Below are 19,690 nucleotides of genomic sequence, written 5' to 3'. Positions count from 1 at the left end.
ACTTGTTTTTTTCAGTTACAGACTCCTTGGTAATTTTACACGGAACAGCTTTGTGTTTGTTCACAAACACCTAATGTCTAGTTTTTATTGTAATTCCAGTTTTCGAAAACATATGCACGTTACACAATCTGCTGGTTGACTTCAATACAACGCATACAACAACAAATACATAAAAACTAGTACCAGTAAACATTGTTAAGCCTTTAGACGTTTAACGACTTGATTAAAGGCTAAGTTTAGAACTGAGTTTGAAGGCTGTTGTGAGATCCGTTCATCCATCATAACAAACCCACTTAGGAAGTCCGATAATTAGACGTGACGTTTTTAGAACTGTGATCAGTCAGAAAGTTCAAAGTCAAGGTCAAGGCGTACAATATAACATAATATAAAAAAATAAATCCAAAGTCATAATCATATGTTTTTCAATATCAAAATATAAACCAAAAGGGAAACTCCCTTGTAGTTTAAAATTTGGTATTTGAAAAAGGGGACATAGCCACTTGTAAGGGAATGTACACGATATAATAGATGTTAAATTTGCATTGAGGATAAAGAATACTAATTTGGGTTTGTGTTAGCACTGTATACTCAGTACTTTCCCGAGTCCTGTGAAAACATATCATAGGCAAGTTACTCGGTGGGATTCAACCCCGCGACCCTTGCAGTTCTAGAGCAGTGTCTTACCAACTAGACTACCGAGGTTGCCCGGTAGCTAGAGGCAGTTCGAATCCTGTGGTCACTCTTAAAAAATAATAGCAATAACAAGTTTTGGTATGAAGCCTATAATGAAAACTTAAGAAAAAAAAACAGCATTTTGAACAAAACATATATTTAACTCGAAGTAATGTTGTAATGGTAAAATATATCATTTGTTACACGTCAGCTTAAAGGAACACTGCCTTGGATCGGTTAAGTTGGTCGTTGAAAAGCGTTTGTAACCATTTGCTATAAAATTGATATGGTTAGAAAGATGTTGCAAAATTAGAATACAACGATCTACACAAATCGTCGTTTTACCTCGGTCGGCCATTTATGGGAGTCAAATGAAAACCGAGCAATTTTGAGTGATACTTGTGTGGATCATTATATTTTACTTTTAAAACATCTTTCCAACCATATACATTTCATAACAAACGGTTTCAAACGCTTTTGTATAGACCAACTCGTCCGATCCAAGGCAACGTGTTCCTTTAAGGTTCTATGGCTGCTGAGGACTGCACCCCAAACCAAGATTGTCAAATAGAGAGACCGCTATTATCATGATGGATAGCACCGGTGTCGCATGCAGTTATGCAATACTATTCGGAGGACATATTCCATATGCAATAATGTCCGCCGGACGGTCTTGCTTCGAGTAGCTGTTCTATAGCTGTCGAAGCCATGAAGGCCTTGAGAAAAAGGCTACTGTTCGTATGGGTAGGCACTGGTGTTCCCAGAATGGGGCTGTTCAATGGTTCAATTGAGTTCCACTAAAATATATTCTCAACAAGTCACCACGATATTGCGTTCAAACGGCTCCTTCTTGGGGCACACTCATTGTTATACAGTTCGCAACCATGTCCCTTTTTTAATTTCATTCAGATGGATTCGTTCCGGTGGTTAAATAACACAAAATCCAACCCGATCAGTTCCTCTCTCTAAATGCACAGAGTGTAGAAGCACTCTTTGAAGAGCCATATGAGGGACAACTCTTTTTCAATTAGTTTGCATATTTTTGAATGATTTTTTTTCACTCTGTCCAAGAGTGAAACCCCTCTTAAAAGAGTGAAATAACCATCGCTCTTTTTAAAGAGCCACACATGAGGGACAACTCATTTTACATTAGAGACATGCAGAACGTGCAATACAATCCATATTGTGACGTTACTTTCTGAACCACTCCCCTCTTCCGCCCCCGAAAACTCTCATCATCAGAAACTAAGAGCAAGAATCCTTCCTCTAAGTATAGATTCCTCCACTAATAAACCCGAGTAAACCATGTTACTGTTGGTCTTATTAGTGATCATTCGTTTTACACGTTTAAAGCACCGTAGCACGTCCATATCTTGCCAATGCCCGATTACAAGCTGGATACTGAAGGCTCCACCCTTCTCGGACCGTTGTCTTTGTTAAACGCTATACATTATTCATGTTATGTTCAATAGAGCAGGAGAGCTGGAGGCATGTGAAAGCCCCAGGAAATTTATCTTATTGTCTGCTCCTTGTAAAGCATGCAGGTAGCAGACAATCACTCACAAGACAGTGTAGTGTTAGCATTCACTATATTGAGGAAAGATTTACTAAGCAAGCAGGGTGTGTAAAAAAAAGCATGCAACAATAGCCTATACAGTATAATACCACTACTTGTGAGCTCAATCCAACATGTGCAAGTCCCTTTGGTTGGGCAGTTGGAGTCTAACAATGTAGGTGTGCTCAACTTGTAAAGAAAAAGTCTGCTGTTCACATTCAAATAAGATTACGTTCATCCGTGATGATATTCAGGACTGCTGTTCACATTCAAATAAGATTACGTTCATCTGTAATGTATTCAGGACTACTGTTCACATTCAAATAAGATTACGTTCATCTGTAATGATATTCGGGTCTGCTGTCATCCATTCAATTAAGATTACGTTCATCTGTAATGATATTCAGGACTGCTGTTCACATTCAAATAAGATTACGTTCATCTGTAATGATATTCGGGTCTGCTGTTCACATTCAAATAAGATTACGTTCATCTGTGATGATATTCAGGTCTACTGTTCACATTTAAATAAGATTACGTTCAGCTCTTATGATATTCAGGTCTGCTGTTCACATTCAAATAAGATTAGTTGGTCACTTACAAAATTATATATTCCTTTTTTCTTCTCTTGTTAACCCAACTTTGTGTGATCCCTACTGGATTTTGGAGTTTCAATCCTATGATATGAATACGATGTTTTTGTGTTTGCACATAATAACAGTAAGTAAGGACGCTGGAGTATCAGCTTTAACAGTTATAAATAAATCCTTATGTTATTCGGCCACAGTGACACCCAACATGCTTCACCCAGCCCCTTCTTAACATACATTTCTTTGCAAAATAGTTTAAGAGGGTACTTATAAATAATTACAAAATGTTCCCCTTTTCGCTTTTTCCTTTGGTTAATTTTGGCTGGGCACTAGTGGACAACAGCAATTCTTAGTAAATCTTGCCTTTATAGTGAATTCTAACACTACACTGTCTTGTGAGTGATTGTCCGCTACCTGCATGCTTTACAAGGAGCAGACAATAAGAGAATTTTCCTGGGGCATACCATGCCTCCAGCTTTCCTGCTCTATTGAACATAACATGAATATGTATAGCGTCCTTTGTGTTTCCATCTTCTTGCTTGTGGTCAAGCCAGTCCCTTCCCTTCACCCCCTTTCTTGTCCCCCTATTCATTGTTTACCCCCTGCTTCTTCATGCACGCTTTCTAACCCCATTCATGTATTTCTACTTCACTGCTTTTACTTCACTTAGTTACCTGTTCATGTTTGTTGTGTTGTCATTTAGCCTTCGAGAAAGACTCTGCTAGGGTCGAAACGTCAGGCCATTAACTATTTTTTGCAGAAATTCTTTGTCGAAACTTTACAATTTTGTCAGTGCGGCACTAACGTTTTGCGATCTGTTGTTGACACACAGTCTCTCTGTATCGAGGCCTTTAGTTCGTGGCATTCCTTCCCGTGAAGCCACACCATCAGACCACAGGCATGAAGTTTGATAGCATTTTAGTGGAAGTAGGTGTTTTCGGACGGTATCAGTTAGTGTTGTGTCTACTGATTACTTCAACAGCAATTCCTGTAGCATGGCATGCTATTGGCCAAGTGTTTCTGGGGGCCAAGACAGACCATTGGTGTGCGGTTCCTGAAAGTCAGTCTCTAAACTGTAGCTCTCTAGAGTCGGATTGTCTGGAGTTGCAAAAGGAGTTGACTCTACCGTTCACTGTCGACGAGGATGGGAACACGGTGTATTCGAAATGCGAGCGGTACCTCAATGCTCGGAGTAGTCCGGAGCAAGGTGTCTCCAATTTGACAGACGGTCAGGATGATGGGTGGACCAATGAAACCATCGAGTGCGATGCAGGGTGGGAGTACGATCGATCCCAGTATAAGACTACGATCATTCAAGATGTAATGTATACTCATCATTTATCTTTTCTTTGTACAATTTTTAGAATTATTGGCAAACTTTCCATGTCTTGCCACCGATTCGTAACTTGTTTTCACGAAAAGGAATACCTCATTTTGAATAGTTAAATATTATTTCATGTCATGACGAATGAAACAGTGGTGACATGACACGAAAACTTTTCCGACTGTGGGAAAAAAGGCGTGAGGCTCTGTGACCTTCGGTTATAAAAAGAAGGATCAACCACTTTTCCAGTAAAGCCCCCCCCCCCTAAAAAAAAAAAAAAAAATAAAAGAGCTACTTTTTGCGGATGAACCCTCAGCGCTAGCGTAAAGGGACACGTTGCCTTGGATTGGGCGAGTTGGTCCATGAAAAACGTTTCTAACCGTTTGTTATGAAATGCATATGGTTGGAAAGATGTTTTTAAAATAGAATATAAAGATCCACTCAAATATGCCTCGAATTTGCACGTTGTTCCATTATACGTCATGAACTAACACGTCAGCACACCCAATTCAGCACACCATCAAGAAGTCAAAATGTTTGCCTCCTCAAAATGGCCGTCATAAAAGTAAAAGGAAAACCACGCAATTTCGAGGCATATTTGAGTGGATCTTTATTTTCTACCTTTAAACATCTTTCATAACAAACGACTGCAAACCTTTTCATAGACCAACTCGCCCGATCCAAGGCAACATGTCCATTTAAAGGAGGCGTGGCGCGATTTGTACTCCGCTGGGTCTACTGCCAGGCTATATGTTATAATAATTAAACAATTTTGTCTGATAAACCGTTCTCTTGTTAGGAATTGTTTGGAGAGTTTTACTTTACTCTGCCTACCAAACAATCTGTACACTGAGATGTTGTTCCTTATTTACTTAAAGACACTGGACACTATTGGTGATACTGTCAAAGACCAGTCTTCTCACTTGGTGTATCTCAACATTATACTTAAATTAACAGCCCTGAGATAATAATAAAAGAAGAAACGCCCTTGTCACACGAAGTTGTGTGCTTTCATATGCTTGATTTCGAGACCTCAAATTCTAAATATGAGGTGCCGTTACCAAGCTCATACAATTCACATTGGAAAATTACTTTTCTCGAAAACTATACGTCACTTCAAAGGGAGCCATTTCTCACAATGTTTTATACTATCAACCTCTCCCCATTACTCTTTATACCAAGGAGGGTTTTATGCTTATCATTTTTTTTTTTGAGTATTTACCAACAGTGTCCACTGCCTTTAAAATTTAAGAATGAATGTCACGAAACTTTACTTTATAGTTCAGGTCAGAAATGGAATGCGCCGAGGGGCCATGGGGCAGTGTTACCAAGCTCATACAATTCACATTAGGTTAAACTTATTCATTCAAAAGTTAGTGGCAATTTACTTTTTCACAAAATACCACTCATTCATTCACGATCATTCCTACAGAACTGAACCTTGGTATGTGTTTTGTCTGGATCGTTCATCATTTAATGGATAAATGAGCGTTGTTTGCCCCGTCATCGTCTTTGTCGAATCCCTTTTCCCCTGGCATGTAATTTTCTAATGGCCTCTGCTTTGTGTAGAGTTTATCACGTGTCATTTTGGTTGGCTGAACCAGCAGTTGGGTGCGATAAAGCTTTGAATTAGGTGCATTGTAGTCTAGCTGGTATCCAAATTTGATCCATATATATCCCACAATGCACCTTATTCAACAGTCTGCGCTTGCGCAGTGGTATTTGCGATCAGGTCTATGGTTTTAACCCTCCAGTGCCCCGCTCTTGAGATTCATACGAAAGCCACGGCGAACTGCACCCAGTAGCCCGTCGGGAAACGCGGATAGCACATTTGTAATGTTGATAAAAGCGTACTTTTGCAAAGCCAATAATGTTTCCAGATATATTGAAGAGACAGTTTGTTCGACCCAAACAAGTTAACAAATACCGTTTTCAAAAAACAAAATCAGTGTTCACGAGTATGTGCCTACACTGTAAAACCTCAGTATTTTTGTGCACAATTTACGTAGAAAATGTTCTTTAACCTGAGATACTTAGCCTAAGCAAAGTTACACTGCCTTAAAGGGTCAAAGGTCATGTCAATTGAAAAAAGGGTGATTCACTTTTCAACTTAAACAAGATTTTCGTAGTAAAGGTACCAAATAATTTAGGCAGTTCGGCTTAATTTCGGTGGAAAACAGAGTTCTCCGTTACCGCAGTAGCATCGTCAGCGCCGAGGATCGGCTCTCTCGACCCGGTAGGGTACTGCTCCAGCCCCCGCTTAGAATCACATGTGTCCTTGATCTTGTTTCATGCTGCCTTTGTAGCCTTGAACAGGGAATTAAAGTTTTATTTTCATTTATTGATATGTATTTTATTTAGTATAATAACTTCTTTTTTACCTATGTGCAGTCTCTGCATGTGCAAACGAATGTTTTGTATTATGTTTCTACTCCTGATATTTTCCTCTCAATACCCGACACCATTAGAGGGTATGGCTTAAAGGCAGTGTACACTATTGGTTATTACTAAAAATAATGATTAGCATAAAACCTTACTTGGTGACACATAATGGGGAGCTGTTGATATAAAACATTGTGAAAAACGGCTCCCTCTGAAGTAGCATAGATTGTGAAATAGAGGTAATTTCTCACTTTAAAATAATAAAAGACTTCTAGCTAGAAGTCTTTTATTCCTTTCTGAAAGCACACAAATTCTTCCAACAAGGGTGTTTTTTCTTTCATCATTTTCTTCAAACTCAAATGACCAATTGAGCTCAAATGTTCACAGGTTTGTTATTTTATGCATATGTTGAAAAACACCAAGTGAGAACACTGGTCTGTGACAACTACCAATAGTGTACCTTCCCTTTAAAGCAATCGCACAACATCGGTAAACAGTATTGTCCAAAGGCCCGCACTTCGTGTATCACAACTTATATATAAATTAACAAACCTGTGAAAATTTAGGCCCGATCGGAGTCGGGAGAAAACAACGGGAAAATCCAACCTTGTTTCCGCACGTTTTGCCGTGTCATGACATCTGTTTAAAATAAATCCGTTATTCTCGATATCGAGAATTGATGAGTGTTTTAATAATTTCTCAAAAAGTAAAGCATTTCATGGAATAATATTTCTAGGGAAGTCTATCACCATTACCTTCTGTGTAAACCCTGCAAGTTATTTGTAAATCTGTGAACTTTTAATTTTTGTTGTTCTGTTTTAGAAAGTGTCCAATGGCATTAAAGGGACACATTGCCTGGAATCGGGCGAGTTGGTCCATGAAAAGCATTCGAAACCGTTAGTTATAAAATGCATAAGGTTCAAAAGATATTTTAAAAGTAGAAAATAAAAATCCACACAAGTATGCCTCAAATTTGCGTGGTTTTCCGAACTAACACGATCCGCCATTTCGTACGGGTCAAAAAATTGACTCAAAAAAATGGCGTACCGTGTGTAGTTCACCATTTAAAGGAAAACCATGCATTTTCGAGGCATGTTTGTTTGGATCATTGTATTCTACTGTTTAAACACCTTTTCAACAGTGCGCATTTTTATAGTAAACGATTTCAAACGCTTTTTCATGGACCAACTCATCTGATCCAAGGCAACAGATGAATCGTAGCGCTTTGTGAAATCGGCCCCTGTGTATCTTAAGGAATGTCCTTTCCTTTATTCTCTTTCGTCTTAGTTGAGGCTAGGGGGTCCACTCATCACAAATCGAACTCTATACTTTTTGTTATAAAGATTACCATTTTGTTCGTCCTCCTTTATAAATTGAACACTAATCCAGGGTTCCGGAGTAGTCCTACGTGCAAAGGATTGGCACCAAAGATTATAGAGCGCCGCAAGGCGCCAGATGCGGAACTCGGGCTGAAATCTCTTTTGATACAACAGGAGATCAGTGCAGACAATGACCATTCCTGTCAATGGGAAACAAAACATTTATTTGCTGAAATGGCGCCCATGCGTATTTCACGTTCCAACAATAGATAAAGCTTCAGTTCCTCATCTTGCGCCTTGCGCCGCTCTATAATCTTTGATTGGCACACATAACAGATGGGGTTAACCCCTGTGTTTCTTGAGGCTCAAAACCACATCACACCGACCTCGTTCTCGCTAAGTTCTGGGCTTAATAAAAGTATAATAATATTCGATTTATTGGGTGCGTTCGTTTAGCTTCCCTGGGTCAACCCCGGTGTGTGGCGTTTTTTTGTTTCTAGGACGAACGTGGGTTAAAGCCATTATACACTTTCGGTAACAGTATTGTCCAAGTCCCACACTTCGTGTATCACAACTTATATATAAAATAACAATCCTGTGGAAATTTAGGCTCAATCGGACATCGGAGTCGGGAGAAAATAACGGGAAAACCCACTCCTGTTTTCGCGCGTTTCGCCGTGTCATGACATGTGTTTATAACAAATCTGTAATTCTCGTTAACGAGAATTTATACTGTTTTACCGTTTTCTCAAAAAGTAAAGCATTTCATGGACTATTATTTCAAGAGAAGTCTTTCACCATTACCTTCTGTAAACCCTGTAAATTATTTGTAAATCTGTGAACTTTTTTTTTTTTCTGTACCGAAAGGGTCCAATGGCTTTAATATCTGCACACGCTCGTCCTGGGAAAAAAACGTCACACACCGGGGTCGACCCAGGGAAGATAAACGAACGCACCCTATATAGCGCTTTATACCCCATGTCTCGAAGCGCTTCCAACATTATTATTCTTTTCACTGGGCCATTTCATTCCTTTAACCATCTCAGCTCCCCGTGCCGCCAAATATGTAGCGCACTATAGCTAAGCCAACCACACGAACCATCTATGCCCTCATGTTCCCGCCGTCGTTGTCGTTGTTGTTGTTGTTGTTGTTGTTGTTTTTGTTGTTTCTCCACCATTCTGTCAATTAACGACAGTGGACACTATTTGTATTAACTCAACATAATTATCAACATAATTATTAGCACAAAACCTTACTTGGTAACGAGTAATGGAGAGAGGTTGGTAGTATAAAACTTTGTGAGAAACGGCTCCCTCTGAAGTGACGTAGTTTTCGAAAAAGAAGTAATTTTCCACGAATTTGATTTTGAGACCTGAAGTTTAGAATTTGAGGTTCCGAAATCAAGCATCTGAAAGCACACAACTTTGTGTGACCAGGGTGTCTTTTACTTTCATTAATATCTCGCAACTTCGACAACCGATTGAGCTCAAATTTTCACAGGTTTGTTATTTTATGCATTTGTTGAGATACACCAAGTGGTCTTTGACAATAACCAATAGTATAATTATAAAACTTAATTATAAAACTTAGTATAAAACTTGAATAAATTTTGTTGATAATTTTTCTTTTCAGTTCGACCTCGTCTGCTCCAAACAAACTCTTCCTAGTTTGGCGCAGTCTGTCTACTTCGCTGGGTTACTCTTCGGATCTTTCTTTTGGGGAATGGTTTCAGACTGGTGAGTTTTTCTTCTTATTGCAATTTTTGATGTATTCCTTCCTTGAGTTGCTCTAAAAAAAGGGCAATCGACACCTTCATAGCGGTCAAAATTATTTCCCACTTGGTGTATCCAAACGTATGGATAACATAACTGATCTGTAAAAATATCGACTCATTTGGTCATCAAAGTTGCAAGAGAATATACAGACAACAAACATCCTTGTTGCACAAATTGTGTGCTTTCAGATGCCTTCAATTAAAAAGTCTTCAGACTTGAAGTATTTTAATATTTGAGAGAGAAAATACCCCTTTATCAAAAACTACTTTACTACAGAGGGGGCCGTTTCGCACATGTTTTATGCCATCAACAGCTATCCATTGCTCATTACCACGTAAGTTTTTATGCCAACAATTATTTTGAGTAACTACCAATGGTGTCCAGTGCCTTTCATTGGATGGCTACAAAGCCCGTCAAAAAGTTCTTTAAAAAAATCTGTTCTCGAATAAAGAAAAGGAAGCTTTGCTTTGTTGTATACGTGTAGGACTGTTTGATTTATGTGAGCCAATTACTTTTAGACAAAACTATCGAAACGTCGAATGTCTGATTAACGTCGACTTGTAAAGTGATCCAAGGTGTCTGTCGTTTGTTTAAATCGGCCTAATCAGTGCCCCGCAATATGACTGCATTTGTATTTCCTTTTAACTTTCGCGAACACTTTTCTCCTTTTCCTCTCTACCTAGGGGTGGCAGGAAACCTGCTTTCTTCCTCAGTCTTTGCGTTGTTGTTGCAGCCACTACTGCTGCGGCATTTGTCCAAAACATGGCGTTCTACACGGCGTTGCGATTCTTCATTGCTGCTGGGATTTTTGGCGTGTATCTGATGTCCTTTATCATTGGTAATCCCCAAAAATTCTTTGCCTCTTTGACATGTCTAAGATTGTGTCTAGAAGAATAGTCTATTGAGGATTTAGTGAAGGAATGGTATAGGTCCCCGACCGTCCACCTACCACCCACTGGCGAGGTAAACTGTTGGACCCTTCTTGACCCCCCGCCCCACCCTTCGAAAGACCGTGTATCTTATCATGGAGGTAGAACTCGCTGATGTCCTTTATTATTGGTAATCCTTCGAGACTCTGGCCCTTTGACATTTCTTAGATTGTTTTCAGAAGAATAGCTTAATAGGATGAATGTAGTGGGGCTGCAATCGTCCACTTAGCACTGCTTCAGCCACCCCACATTCTCCTCCCCTGAACCCCCACCAGATGGAACTGCGTGGGCTCAACAACCTGGTACCATTAAGGCGACATTTTGTATTGTAATAAATACCAACCAGTAATTGGAACTGGTAAAGGATCATTTTGAAAGGAGCATGACTTGACCAGCTGTGCCAAAATCAGGGATGGTACAGACCATGATATAATCTGAAAGTATCACAACAATCTGAGGAAACTTCAGACGATCTTCAAAGCTTAGGAATGATAAATATTCATTCTTCAAACATTTTCACATTAACGACCTCCAGGTTTCCAATACCAACTTTTTAGGGTCGCAACCTCGTTTACTTGGTCTACAAAAAATTACAGCAATGCGGTCAGAAATGTCTCACTTTGATCTGGGAACATGAGTTCAGGTTCACGTTGGCCTAAATAATATGACAATACTTTAAACACGAAAAAAGTCGAAATCTGAGCCTCATCTTCGCTCGGCCCTAGTGGCCAGTCTATCAATGACCGCTGGGATGGGTAATCAACTAGGGGTAGATTCTTAGTAAGGAAGTACGTCATGTATGCAGTGCTTAGAAATGTAGGGTGCAGTGTGAGTGTGATGCATGATGGGACTGCGCGTTATAAAACCAATTAGTTCCCTGGTGCGTTCGAATAGCTTTGACGGGGCTCATCTGGGTCAGCCCCCAGTGCACTGCTTGTGGAGTGGGTCACTTGGGGTGACCTGAGGTGCATGCCGTCACCACGAGAGGGCGAGTGTGATCGTTCGATTAGCCCTTATCAGGGACTCACCCGATCCCGAGTGAGCACCGCGGGGTCGACACAGGGAAGCTAAACGAACGCACCCACTAATGAAAGATTACAGCATACAGTTGTATAGTTAACGCAGTAAGAAGGAAGTCTGGGTAGATAAGAGTAGGCCTATTTACTAACTTCTAGCATGTAATGACTATCTCTTATGAGTTGGGGTGGTTCTGAAAAGAACCGTTGGTTTCAACTCGACGATTTGATCAGTATTCTGTTCTCCAGAAGACGATCACAGCTTACCGTATGTCCACCATGCAAATTTTCAAATCCTACTTATTGTTTATCTCACCAGTTACGGAGATCGTTGGGCCAGCCTACCGGCCCATGGTGGGGACGATTATCTCGATAATGTTCTCTATAGGATATGCTCTGTTGGCGGTCATCGCGTACAGTCTACGCGAATGGCGCACTCTTCAATTAGCCATCTCCATACCAAACGTTATCTTCTTCGCCTTTTTCTTGTAAGTGATATTTAATGTGATATTTAAATATGGTACGTATTTCTATTTGTGTATATATTTTGGTACACTTCCGTCCAGCGTCGGCAGCCGCACCCTTGTTAAGATGCTGAACAGGCTTTTCCCAAGTAACTGAATAGATGCAGATGTTGATGGTATGGCTACACAGGTTCAAGTTTATCTCATGACAGATTCATTGAAAGACATACACTGAAATTTTCTGTCTGACTCATTCTGGGTCAACAAAATGGGATTTTGATGGTAGTATTCTAACGTCAGTTTGAGATGGTTCCGACGAGTAAAATTTGGTACAGATTCCGGGGATCAAGTTGACTCAGATATAGGGTCAGGTCCTACGGAACCTGGATCCGGATCAATTCTTATCCTCAAGGCTAATAAGTGATGTACAATCTAAATCAAGAAGTCAGGGTTCAGACTTCCGAACATCCGGTATCGACCAGCTTACCCGTGAAATTTCTTGGTCGCTTAAACGTTGGGTCAGGGCTGACCCCAAATCGGGTCAGACATGACCTTAAGTGGGTCAAACATGGCCTAAATTTGTTCAGACTGACCAAAATCGGGTCAACCCTGACATGAATCAAGTCGGGCCTCACTAAATCGGGTCATCCCTTGCATTCATCGGGTTAGGCATGGCCTAAGTTAGTAATATACGTCAGTTTGAACTATTTACTGGTCATTTTGATGCAGTTTGTTAAAAATTTGAACTTCTATAACAACATTTCGTTGGGATTTGGGTACTTTTTCAAAACGTCCATAGATTTACATTAAACTTACAGGGTTTGAAGATAATGACAGTGGAAAGCTTCCCTTCAAATATTACTTACTGAGATGCTGTAGTTTTTGAGAAATGAGTAAAACACTGTCATGAAAATACGTTTGTAAATGCTTAAAATAATTTTGGTCTCATGAGACCAAAATTATTTTCGTGGCATTGTTTTACTCATTCCCCAAATACTACAGCACTTTCTACTATCATTATCTTCAAACTATGTAAGATTAGTGTAAATCTGTGGACATTGTGTTTTTTGTCCTACAAAATTACAGACACCCTTTAAACAGTCGTTTAATATTAGTTTGTTTATCACCAAACTGATATTTCAATGAATGTTGAGATCGTTTTAGAAGAAAGCTAAAATGAATTCAACATTCTACTTATAGCTTTTTGCCAGAGTCTCCACGTTGGTTGATATCAAAGAAGAAATTCAAGCAAGCCGAGAAGATCATTAAGTCCATTGCAAAGGTGAACAAGAAATCGGTGCCGGAGAACATGTTTGCCGAAGAGGATCCCGTACCGGAAAAGGTGAGAATAAACCGATGGTCTCGCGTTCGAATCCCACCGGAGTGATGGGTAGTTTACTAGTGTTCAAGTCGTCCTCATACCCGGCACGCTCATTGAATCTTTCCCTCCCAGCGTCCCACATTGGGGAGGGTAATTAGAAGGTCGTGGGTTCGAATCCTTCTTGTTTCAACGGTTTGGTTGTTTCCATGGATTGTTTCCATCATTGAAGAGCGTGGATAGGAATGTCGTATATGTATCCGGTCATCCTTGTACACGACACGCTCTGGTAATCTTTCCCTCCCAGCGTCCCCCAGTGGGGAGTATACTTAGAAGGTCGTGGATTCGAATCCTTCCTGTTTCAATGGTAGATTGTCTTCCACTTAGTCATACAATCAGTTTCCCAACGAGCTAAGATTGATCTCACTCGCCACCTGTGTTTTGTATCCTATGACATTATTACACAGTTTAAACACTGAAAATTATTGTTAAACTAAAGACAAAAAATTGATTGCAGTTTTTCTTTCTATTTCTTCTCTCCACGTCTTTTCACAGGAAACTAGTAATATTTTAGCTCGTCAGCCAACTCAGATTGACCTTTTCAGAACTCCTAACATGCGCAAGAAGACCATTATCATCTTCATCAACTGGTAAGAAAAATGTGTTTAAAAAACTGTAAATTCAATAACTTAATCCCCTTTAGGCGCCATGAGCATGCGCATTATAAATGTTGTTATTATTATTACTAATTAGATTACACCAATTTGTATAATTTGTTTGAGACAATTATTGTAAAGATTACGGGTCGTCGGGTTACTGTCTTTTTGTTCAACTCACCAAACCGTCACGAACGTTTTGTTTTACAAATATTTAATTTAAGTTTATTTATTATATTAAGTAAAAAGGTGGGACGTTCTGATCTCCTTGTTAAAAGTTGTTTTCATCTGTTTTCAAAATGTGTGTTGTCTTTTTTACAATGTTTATAATTTGTTTTAATCTTCTTTGATTTTTATTTTTATTGCAATTTTAACTGATAATTTTTAAAGTTATTTTATAGATGTTTCCTGTGTTCTGCGTATGGGTATATTTTATAGTGTTTTTTATTTTATTTTTTATTAATATTTTATTGTTCTGCGCGTTTGAACAAAAACATATTGTAATTTGCGCTTTATACGTGAATAAAGTCTTATTGTTATTAGAAATATCCATGCTCAAAAAGGGCCACACGCCACTCTGGGCGATTGTAACCCCTGCTGGGGTGAGGACCGGCCCCTGATATGGGGGGCGGGGACACCCCCCCTTGGAAGAGATGTGTATTGCTACTTTTGATTTCGCTTAATAAACTTTGCTCAGGTCTATATGTTATTAAGTCTTAGGATCCTTTTTCAAAGATATTAAAGGCCCTATGGTATTTGTTTCCTTTCAACAAATTAATTCGTTGAATTAAAATATGAATTGGTAATCTTGTTATAGTTAATTATCAACAATGCTTTCTTTAAGGTCTGTGAATAGTCTGGTTTACTATGGACTCTCCCTGAGCACCTCTGATCTGGGTGTTGACGACTACATAGCGGCTTTTGTATCTGGAGCAGTGGAGTTACCAGCCTATTTGTCCAGCTGGTTTATCATACAACGTTGGGGGCGCCGTCTCCCCTTGGCACTGTATCTGGCAACTGGGGGCGTGGCTTGCCTAACTACTATATTTATTGGTTAGTTAAATTGCTTGATTGGCAGTGTTTGTTGGTGTCAGTGTTACAGTTGCTTGAGATTTGCTCTTAAGAACCCAATGACACCATTCTAAAAACATAGGTATGAGTGTCCAGGTGAAAATACGGTCTAAGAAACCTTACCCAATGGGAGACTTTCTCGGACGATAAAGGGCAGCAGACCTACCGGGTAAATCCATTGTTAAATTATGCGCATGTTCAGAACTACGTAACGATGGAAATTTACCCGGTAAGTCTGCTGCCACCTAGCGTTGAAAAGTCTCCTATTGTGTAAGTTTTGCTACCGACTAAACGACGAACTGTACGGCGCACAATGTCTAGTTCTATTTTGTAGTTTTTCTTCTTTTTTTCTTGTTTTATCATAACAGATCCGGGTGTAGCCAGGGCGGCAGTTGCTATGATAGGGAAATTCGCCATTTCCGGTTCCTTCAACGTCATCTACATTTATTCAATGGAATTGTATCCTACACCCATTAGGTAAGACCAGTCATTCGACCATTCATTCATTCATTCATTCATTCATTCATTCATGGATTATCATACGGATTTACAAATAGCGGCGGATTTGCAAGTAAATTAACAATAACAGTATTTAAAAAAAAAAAAAACAATCGAAATGAAAACAAAATACAATAATGTTAAAGCAAATCAAAACGTTTTAAATTAATTGCACGGGGAAACAATATCTTAGTAAGCCTTAAAGTTCCTTTGAACAAAGCTGTTTCGAGGTATTAAAGCCCATTTAATACTTCATGCAATTTTAGTAAAGGTTTGGGGTAACACCACGTATGACGTTACCGCTAACCTTTATCATCGTATTTCCACCATGCAAAGTTTGAAATCCCACTTATTCATACGAATTGTTTTGTTAAACTTTGTTTTGTTTTTTTTCTGGATACTTTTGACCAGGAGCATGGGTATGGGAATGTCATCCATGTTTGCCCGTATCAGCGGCATCCTCGCCCCGTTCATCCTCATCCTAGGAGACTTCTGGAAACCATTACCTCTAGTTGTCTTCGGAGGTTCTTCCTTACTCGCCGGCTTCTTGGCTCTTTTCCTGCCTGAGACTCTCAACCAAAACTTGCCGGAGACTATCCAGGAAGGAGAAGACCACGGAAGTAAGTTATCCTCGTTTTCTTTTCTTTTTTTAATTTACTGTGGGCTGAACGGACTTTATCAATAGAGTTTAGCAATGCTTGATATGCACTGGAAACTGTTGGTATTTACTCAAAATAATTGAGAGCAATAAAAACTTACTTGGTAGTATAAGATATTGTGAGAAACGGCTCCCTCTGGACGTAGATTTTTAGAAAGAGGAGACACATTTTTCACTGAAATTGTTAAAAGACTTCAGACCTGAAGCCTTTTAGTCATCTCAAAGCACACAAATTGTGCAACAAGAGTGTTTTTTTTCTTTCACTCTCTTGCAACTTTGATGAACAAATGAGTGTAAATCTTCGTTATTGTTTATTAAACATTTTTGGGATACTCTGAGACAAGGCAGGCTTGAGTTGTCAAAGACCTGCCTTCGATTTCACAAAACTCTTCCTAACTTAAGACTAATCTATAGGACTTTGGACGAGACACAACCCTGCACTGTAGCATGCATACCTTAAGATTAATCCTAAGTTAGGAAGAGTTACTCGTCCTAACTCGAGATAAGACGAGTCCAAACTCTTTGTGAAATCGACGGCAGTATTCTCACTTGGTGTGCCCTAACATTGCATACCTAAACAAACCAGTGACAAGTTGGGCTCAATTATTGGTCATTGAAGTTGCAAGAAAATAATGAAAGAAAACACAGCCTCCCCTTGCATAGAATTGTGTGCTTTTATCAGATACACGAGAAAGGCTTCGTGCCTCGGCCCTCTCTCAGATTAGAATTTGTGCTGTTAAAAAATAACAATATTTTTCTAAATCTACATCAAAGAGTATCGTTTCCAACAAGACTTTAAAAGCTCCCTTGAACAAAACTTATTAAGGGTGGGATGGGGGTAAGGGATCAATCAAATCATATAAATCAATAAAATAAAATTGTGTGAAGGAGTAATGTAAAAGGTAATTTTGTATTTCTGTTTTTCCTCATTTTAGAGGGTCAGGGCTTCGGACTGAAAACCCTCTTCAAGAAACCATATGCACCCGAGGTAAACGACGCAGACGACACCAATCAAAACTATAAGATTCCGAAAGACGAGAAAAAAGATACCAATGTGGTTTAAATTGAGGTTCAAATGTTGTATAATGGTTTCGGGAACTTATTAATTTTTTAACAGTTAGAAGGGGTAAAATGAATAATGGTTTCGGGAACTTATTAATTTTTTAACAGTTAGAAGGGGTAAAATGAATAATGGTTTCGGGAACTTATTAATTTTTTAACAGTTAGAAGGGGTAAGAAGTAAATGGTGTTTAGATAGCTATAGTGTAAATAAACCGTTTGTCTATGACGTCAAAAGCAATAAACAGCGCCCTCTCGCTGACACCGGAAGTTGCGCGTGAGTGGCGCACGAAAATTGTGTGAATATTTTCACTGTTTAATTATATTTTACTACGGCATTGGAAACCAGTATAACATAGGTATATAAATGGCTGCTAAGCAAACACATATCTTGCTTAATAAAAATAGGTTATCAACCATATACTACCGTTAAGTTACCATTGCTGCGACTGGTAACCCGATACAACTAAACTTTAAATTATAAAGTAAACGTTTAAATTCATTTTGAATATACAATGTAGACGATGTGACCTCTGACGTCACCCAAACAAACATAAAATGATTTTTGTCAGCCAGCTAGAAAGTACACGCAATCTTACCATGACCACGCGTCTTTTTGCCCGGCGAAACATGACGTGTACAGTGTTTGGTCAACAGAGGGAAGTTTGAATGTAAACATGGGTCACATCGTCTAAACTTATCAATGCCCATTGCCTCTAACTGAGATGAGAAGTGGTGGACATGACAGCGGAACAGGCTATCCATGTTTTGCCTACATCTGGTTTCGTTGATATCGGGACACTATGCCAGTGTTTTAAAGCTGGTTGAAGACCCTTCATGGGGACATTGTATTATTGCACGAACTTTAGAATTAATTAGACAAAAGTTATCTCTTGGCCTACTTTTGCAGGGTGACACCCACTTATATGCAAACATTTTCAAATTCTTACAATTGCAACTTTTTACCAGTGTTACATTGTGAAAATTATCCTAAAGTTTAAACTAAAACATTTAATCATCACTTAAACTGTCTGTATTCTAACCGTGGAGACTTGAGTTGAATATACTATACAATGATTTTGTTCATTTTCGTTGTTTAAAGTCACCTGGAAGTGGTATTTTTTTTTCAAAATAAAGCTTTTGTCACTAATATATGTGTTTTGATGAGTGGAATGTGAATAAACAGTTAACCAAGGTTTTATAAAATCAGTTCTTATGTTATTTACAATTTTGTTTTTCCGGCAATGCCGACCAGGTGTATTGCTGCTGAATGCAGAAAAACACTTTTTGAAATGTACCCACTCACGACTTGGACATACATGCACTTTGCACCTGTGTTTACTATACGCATTGCAGGCAAAGTCTGCCTCGATTGACGTCACAAAAGGAGTAGGCGGAGTCAGCCCCCCAAACAACTTTATATATGTTTTAAACATATAAATCCTGACAAACAATTACTAAAAAAAAATTGTTTTATTGTTCATAAGCATATTAAGTCCACTCACCGCCGGAGAAACCGGCGTTGAGTGGACTATAAGTCAGGTGAGTCGTTGCGCGCGCTGTCGGTGAATTGGCCGCGGTGTGCGTGATAAGGAAACGAGAAACGTCTTGCACCAAGACTAGATGGATTGGAGAATGGAAGCGTAGGGAGTGACACCAATTCCTGCTCCGATCATTACGGCATGCTCTGAGTGGAAGATGCTGGTGCTTGGGGTTCCGTACGGTCCCTGGATGTGAACCTATGGTAAAACAACAACTTTTAGGACGCAGTGTCAACGTGCTAAGAAACAGTAACATAGTGTTGTTTGATGAAGATGTTTGGTTGTAACATATTGACGTCAGCATTCAACAAAACTTGTCAAAGATAAGAACTGCGCAAATGGAACTATACACTCCATTTAAACATGAAGATGCATTACATTTAATAGGTCATAGGCCAAAACCTGGAAATAGCTCGTTACAAGCTGAATTTTGTTTGAGGTCCGAAATGCGCCCAGAATATCACACTAAAAGTCCCCCAAATCCCACTGTTTGTTCTGTCAGAAATCCAAGAACTGGCGTAAAAAATGGCTGCTCTTTTGAATCTTTCTAAAATGCAAACAGACAGGCACGCCGGATAACCGTAAGCATGGTTATTTTCTACCCAAATCAGCACGTTCTATATCTGCTAGGCTTGTGTCTGGTTTCCATCCAAATGTACCCCATTCCAAGAAATATCTCATGTCTCAATGTTTGCTCAGGGAAAAAAGTCTTATTGAAACATGCAGTACTTACGCGTATTCGACCCTTGGTTTTCAAATCGAATGTGATATTGCTGGATTTACGACGAGTTTCGTCCACCGAGATTGCTGCTGGTTGTTGAGTTGTATCATCCATTGTGGATTGGGAAACTGTACCATGACC

The 19,690-nt window shown here is 39.3% G+C and overlaps 1 protein-coding gene across 1 annotated transcript; it reads left to right on the top strand.

Annotated features, from left to right (window-relative positions):
• Nucleotides 1-3,460: 3,460 nt before the first annotated feature.
• LOC139937523 (organic cation transporter protein-like) lies at nucleotides 3,461-18,496 on the top strand. The gene is made up of 10 exons (XM_071932696.1): nucleotides 3,461-4,137; nucleotides 9,476-9,579; nucleotides 10,302-10,456; nucleotides 11,883-12,051; nucleotides 13,228-13,369; nucleotides 13,901-13,995; nucleotides 14,846-15,054; nucleotides 15,441-15,549; nucleotides 15,982-16,190; nucleotides 17,164-18,496. The coding sequence occupies exons 1-10, from the start codon at nucleotides 3,718-3,720 to the stop codon at nucleotides 17,289-17,291; spliced, it is 1,740 nt and encodes a 579-aa protein (XP_071788797.1). The 5' UTR covers nucleotides 3,461-3,717; the 3' UTR covers nucleotides 17,292-18,496.
• Nucleotides 18,497-19,690: the final 1,194 nt, after the last annotated feature.

This window comes from Asterias amurensis, chromosome 5 (assembly GCF_032118995.1).
Source record: "Asterias amurensis chromosome 5, ASM3211899v1".
Taxonomy (NCBI): Eukaryota; Metazoa; Echinodermata; class Asteroidea; order Forcipulatida; family Asteriidae; genus Asterias; species Asterias amurensis.
Note: the sequence above shows the minus strand (reverse complement) of the source record. Positions and strands in the feature narration are given on the sequence as shown.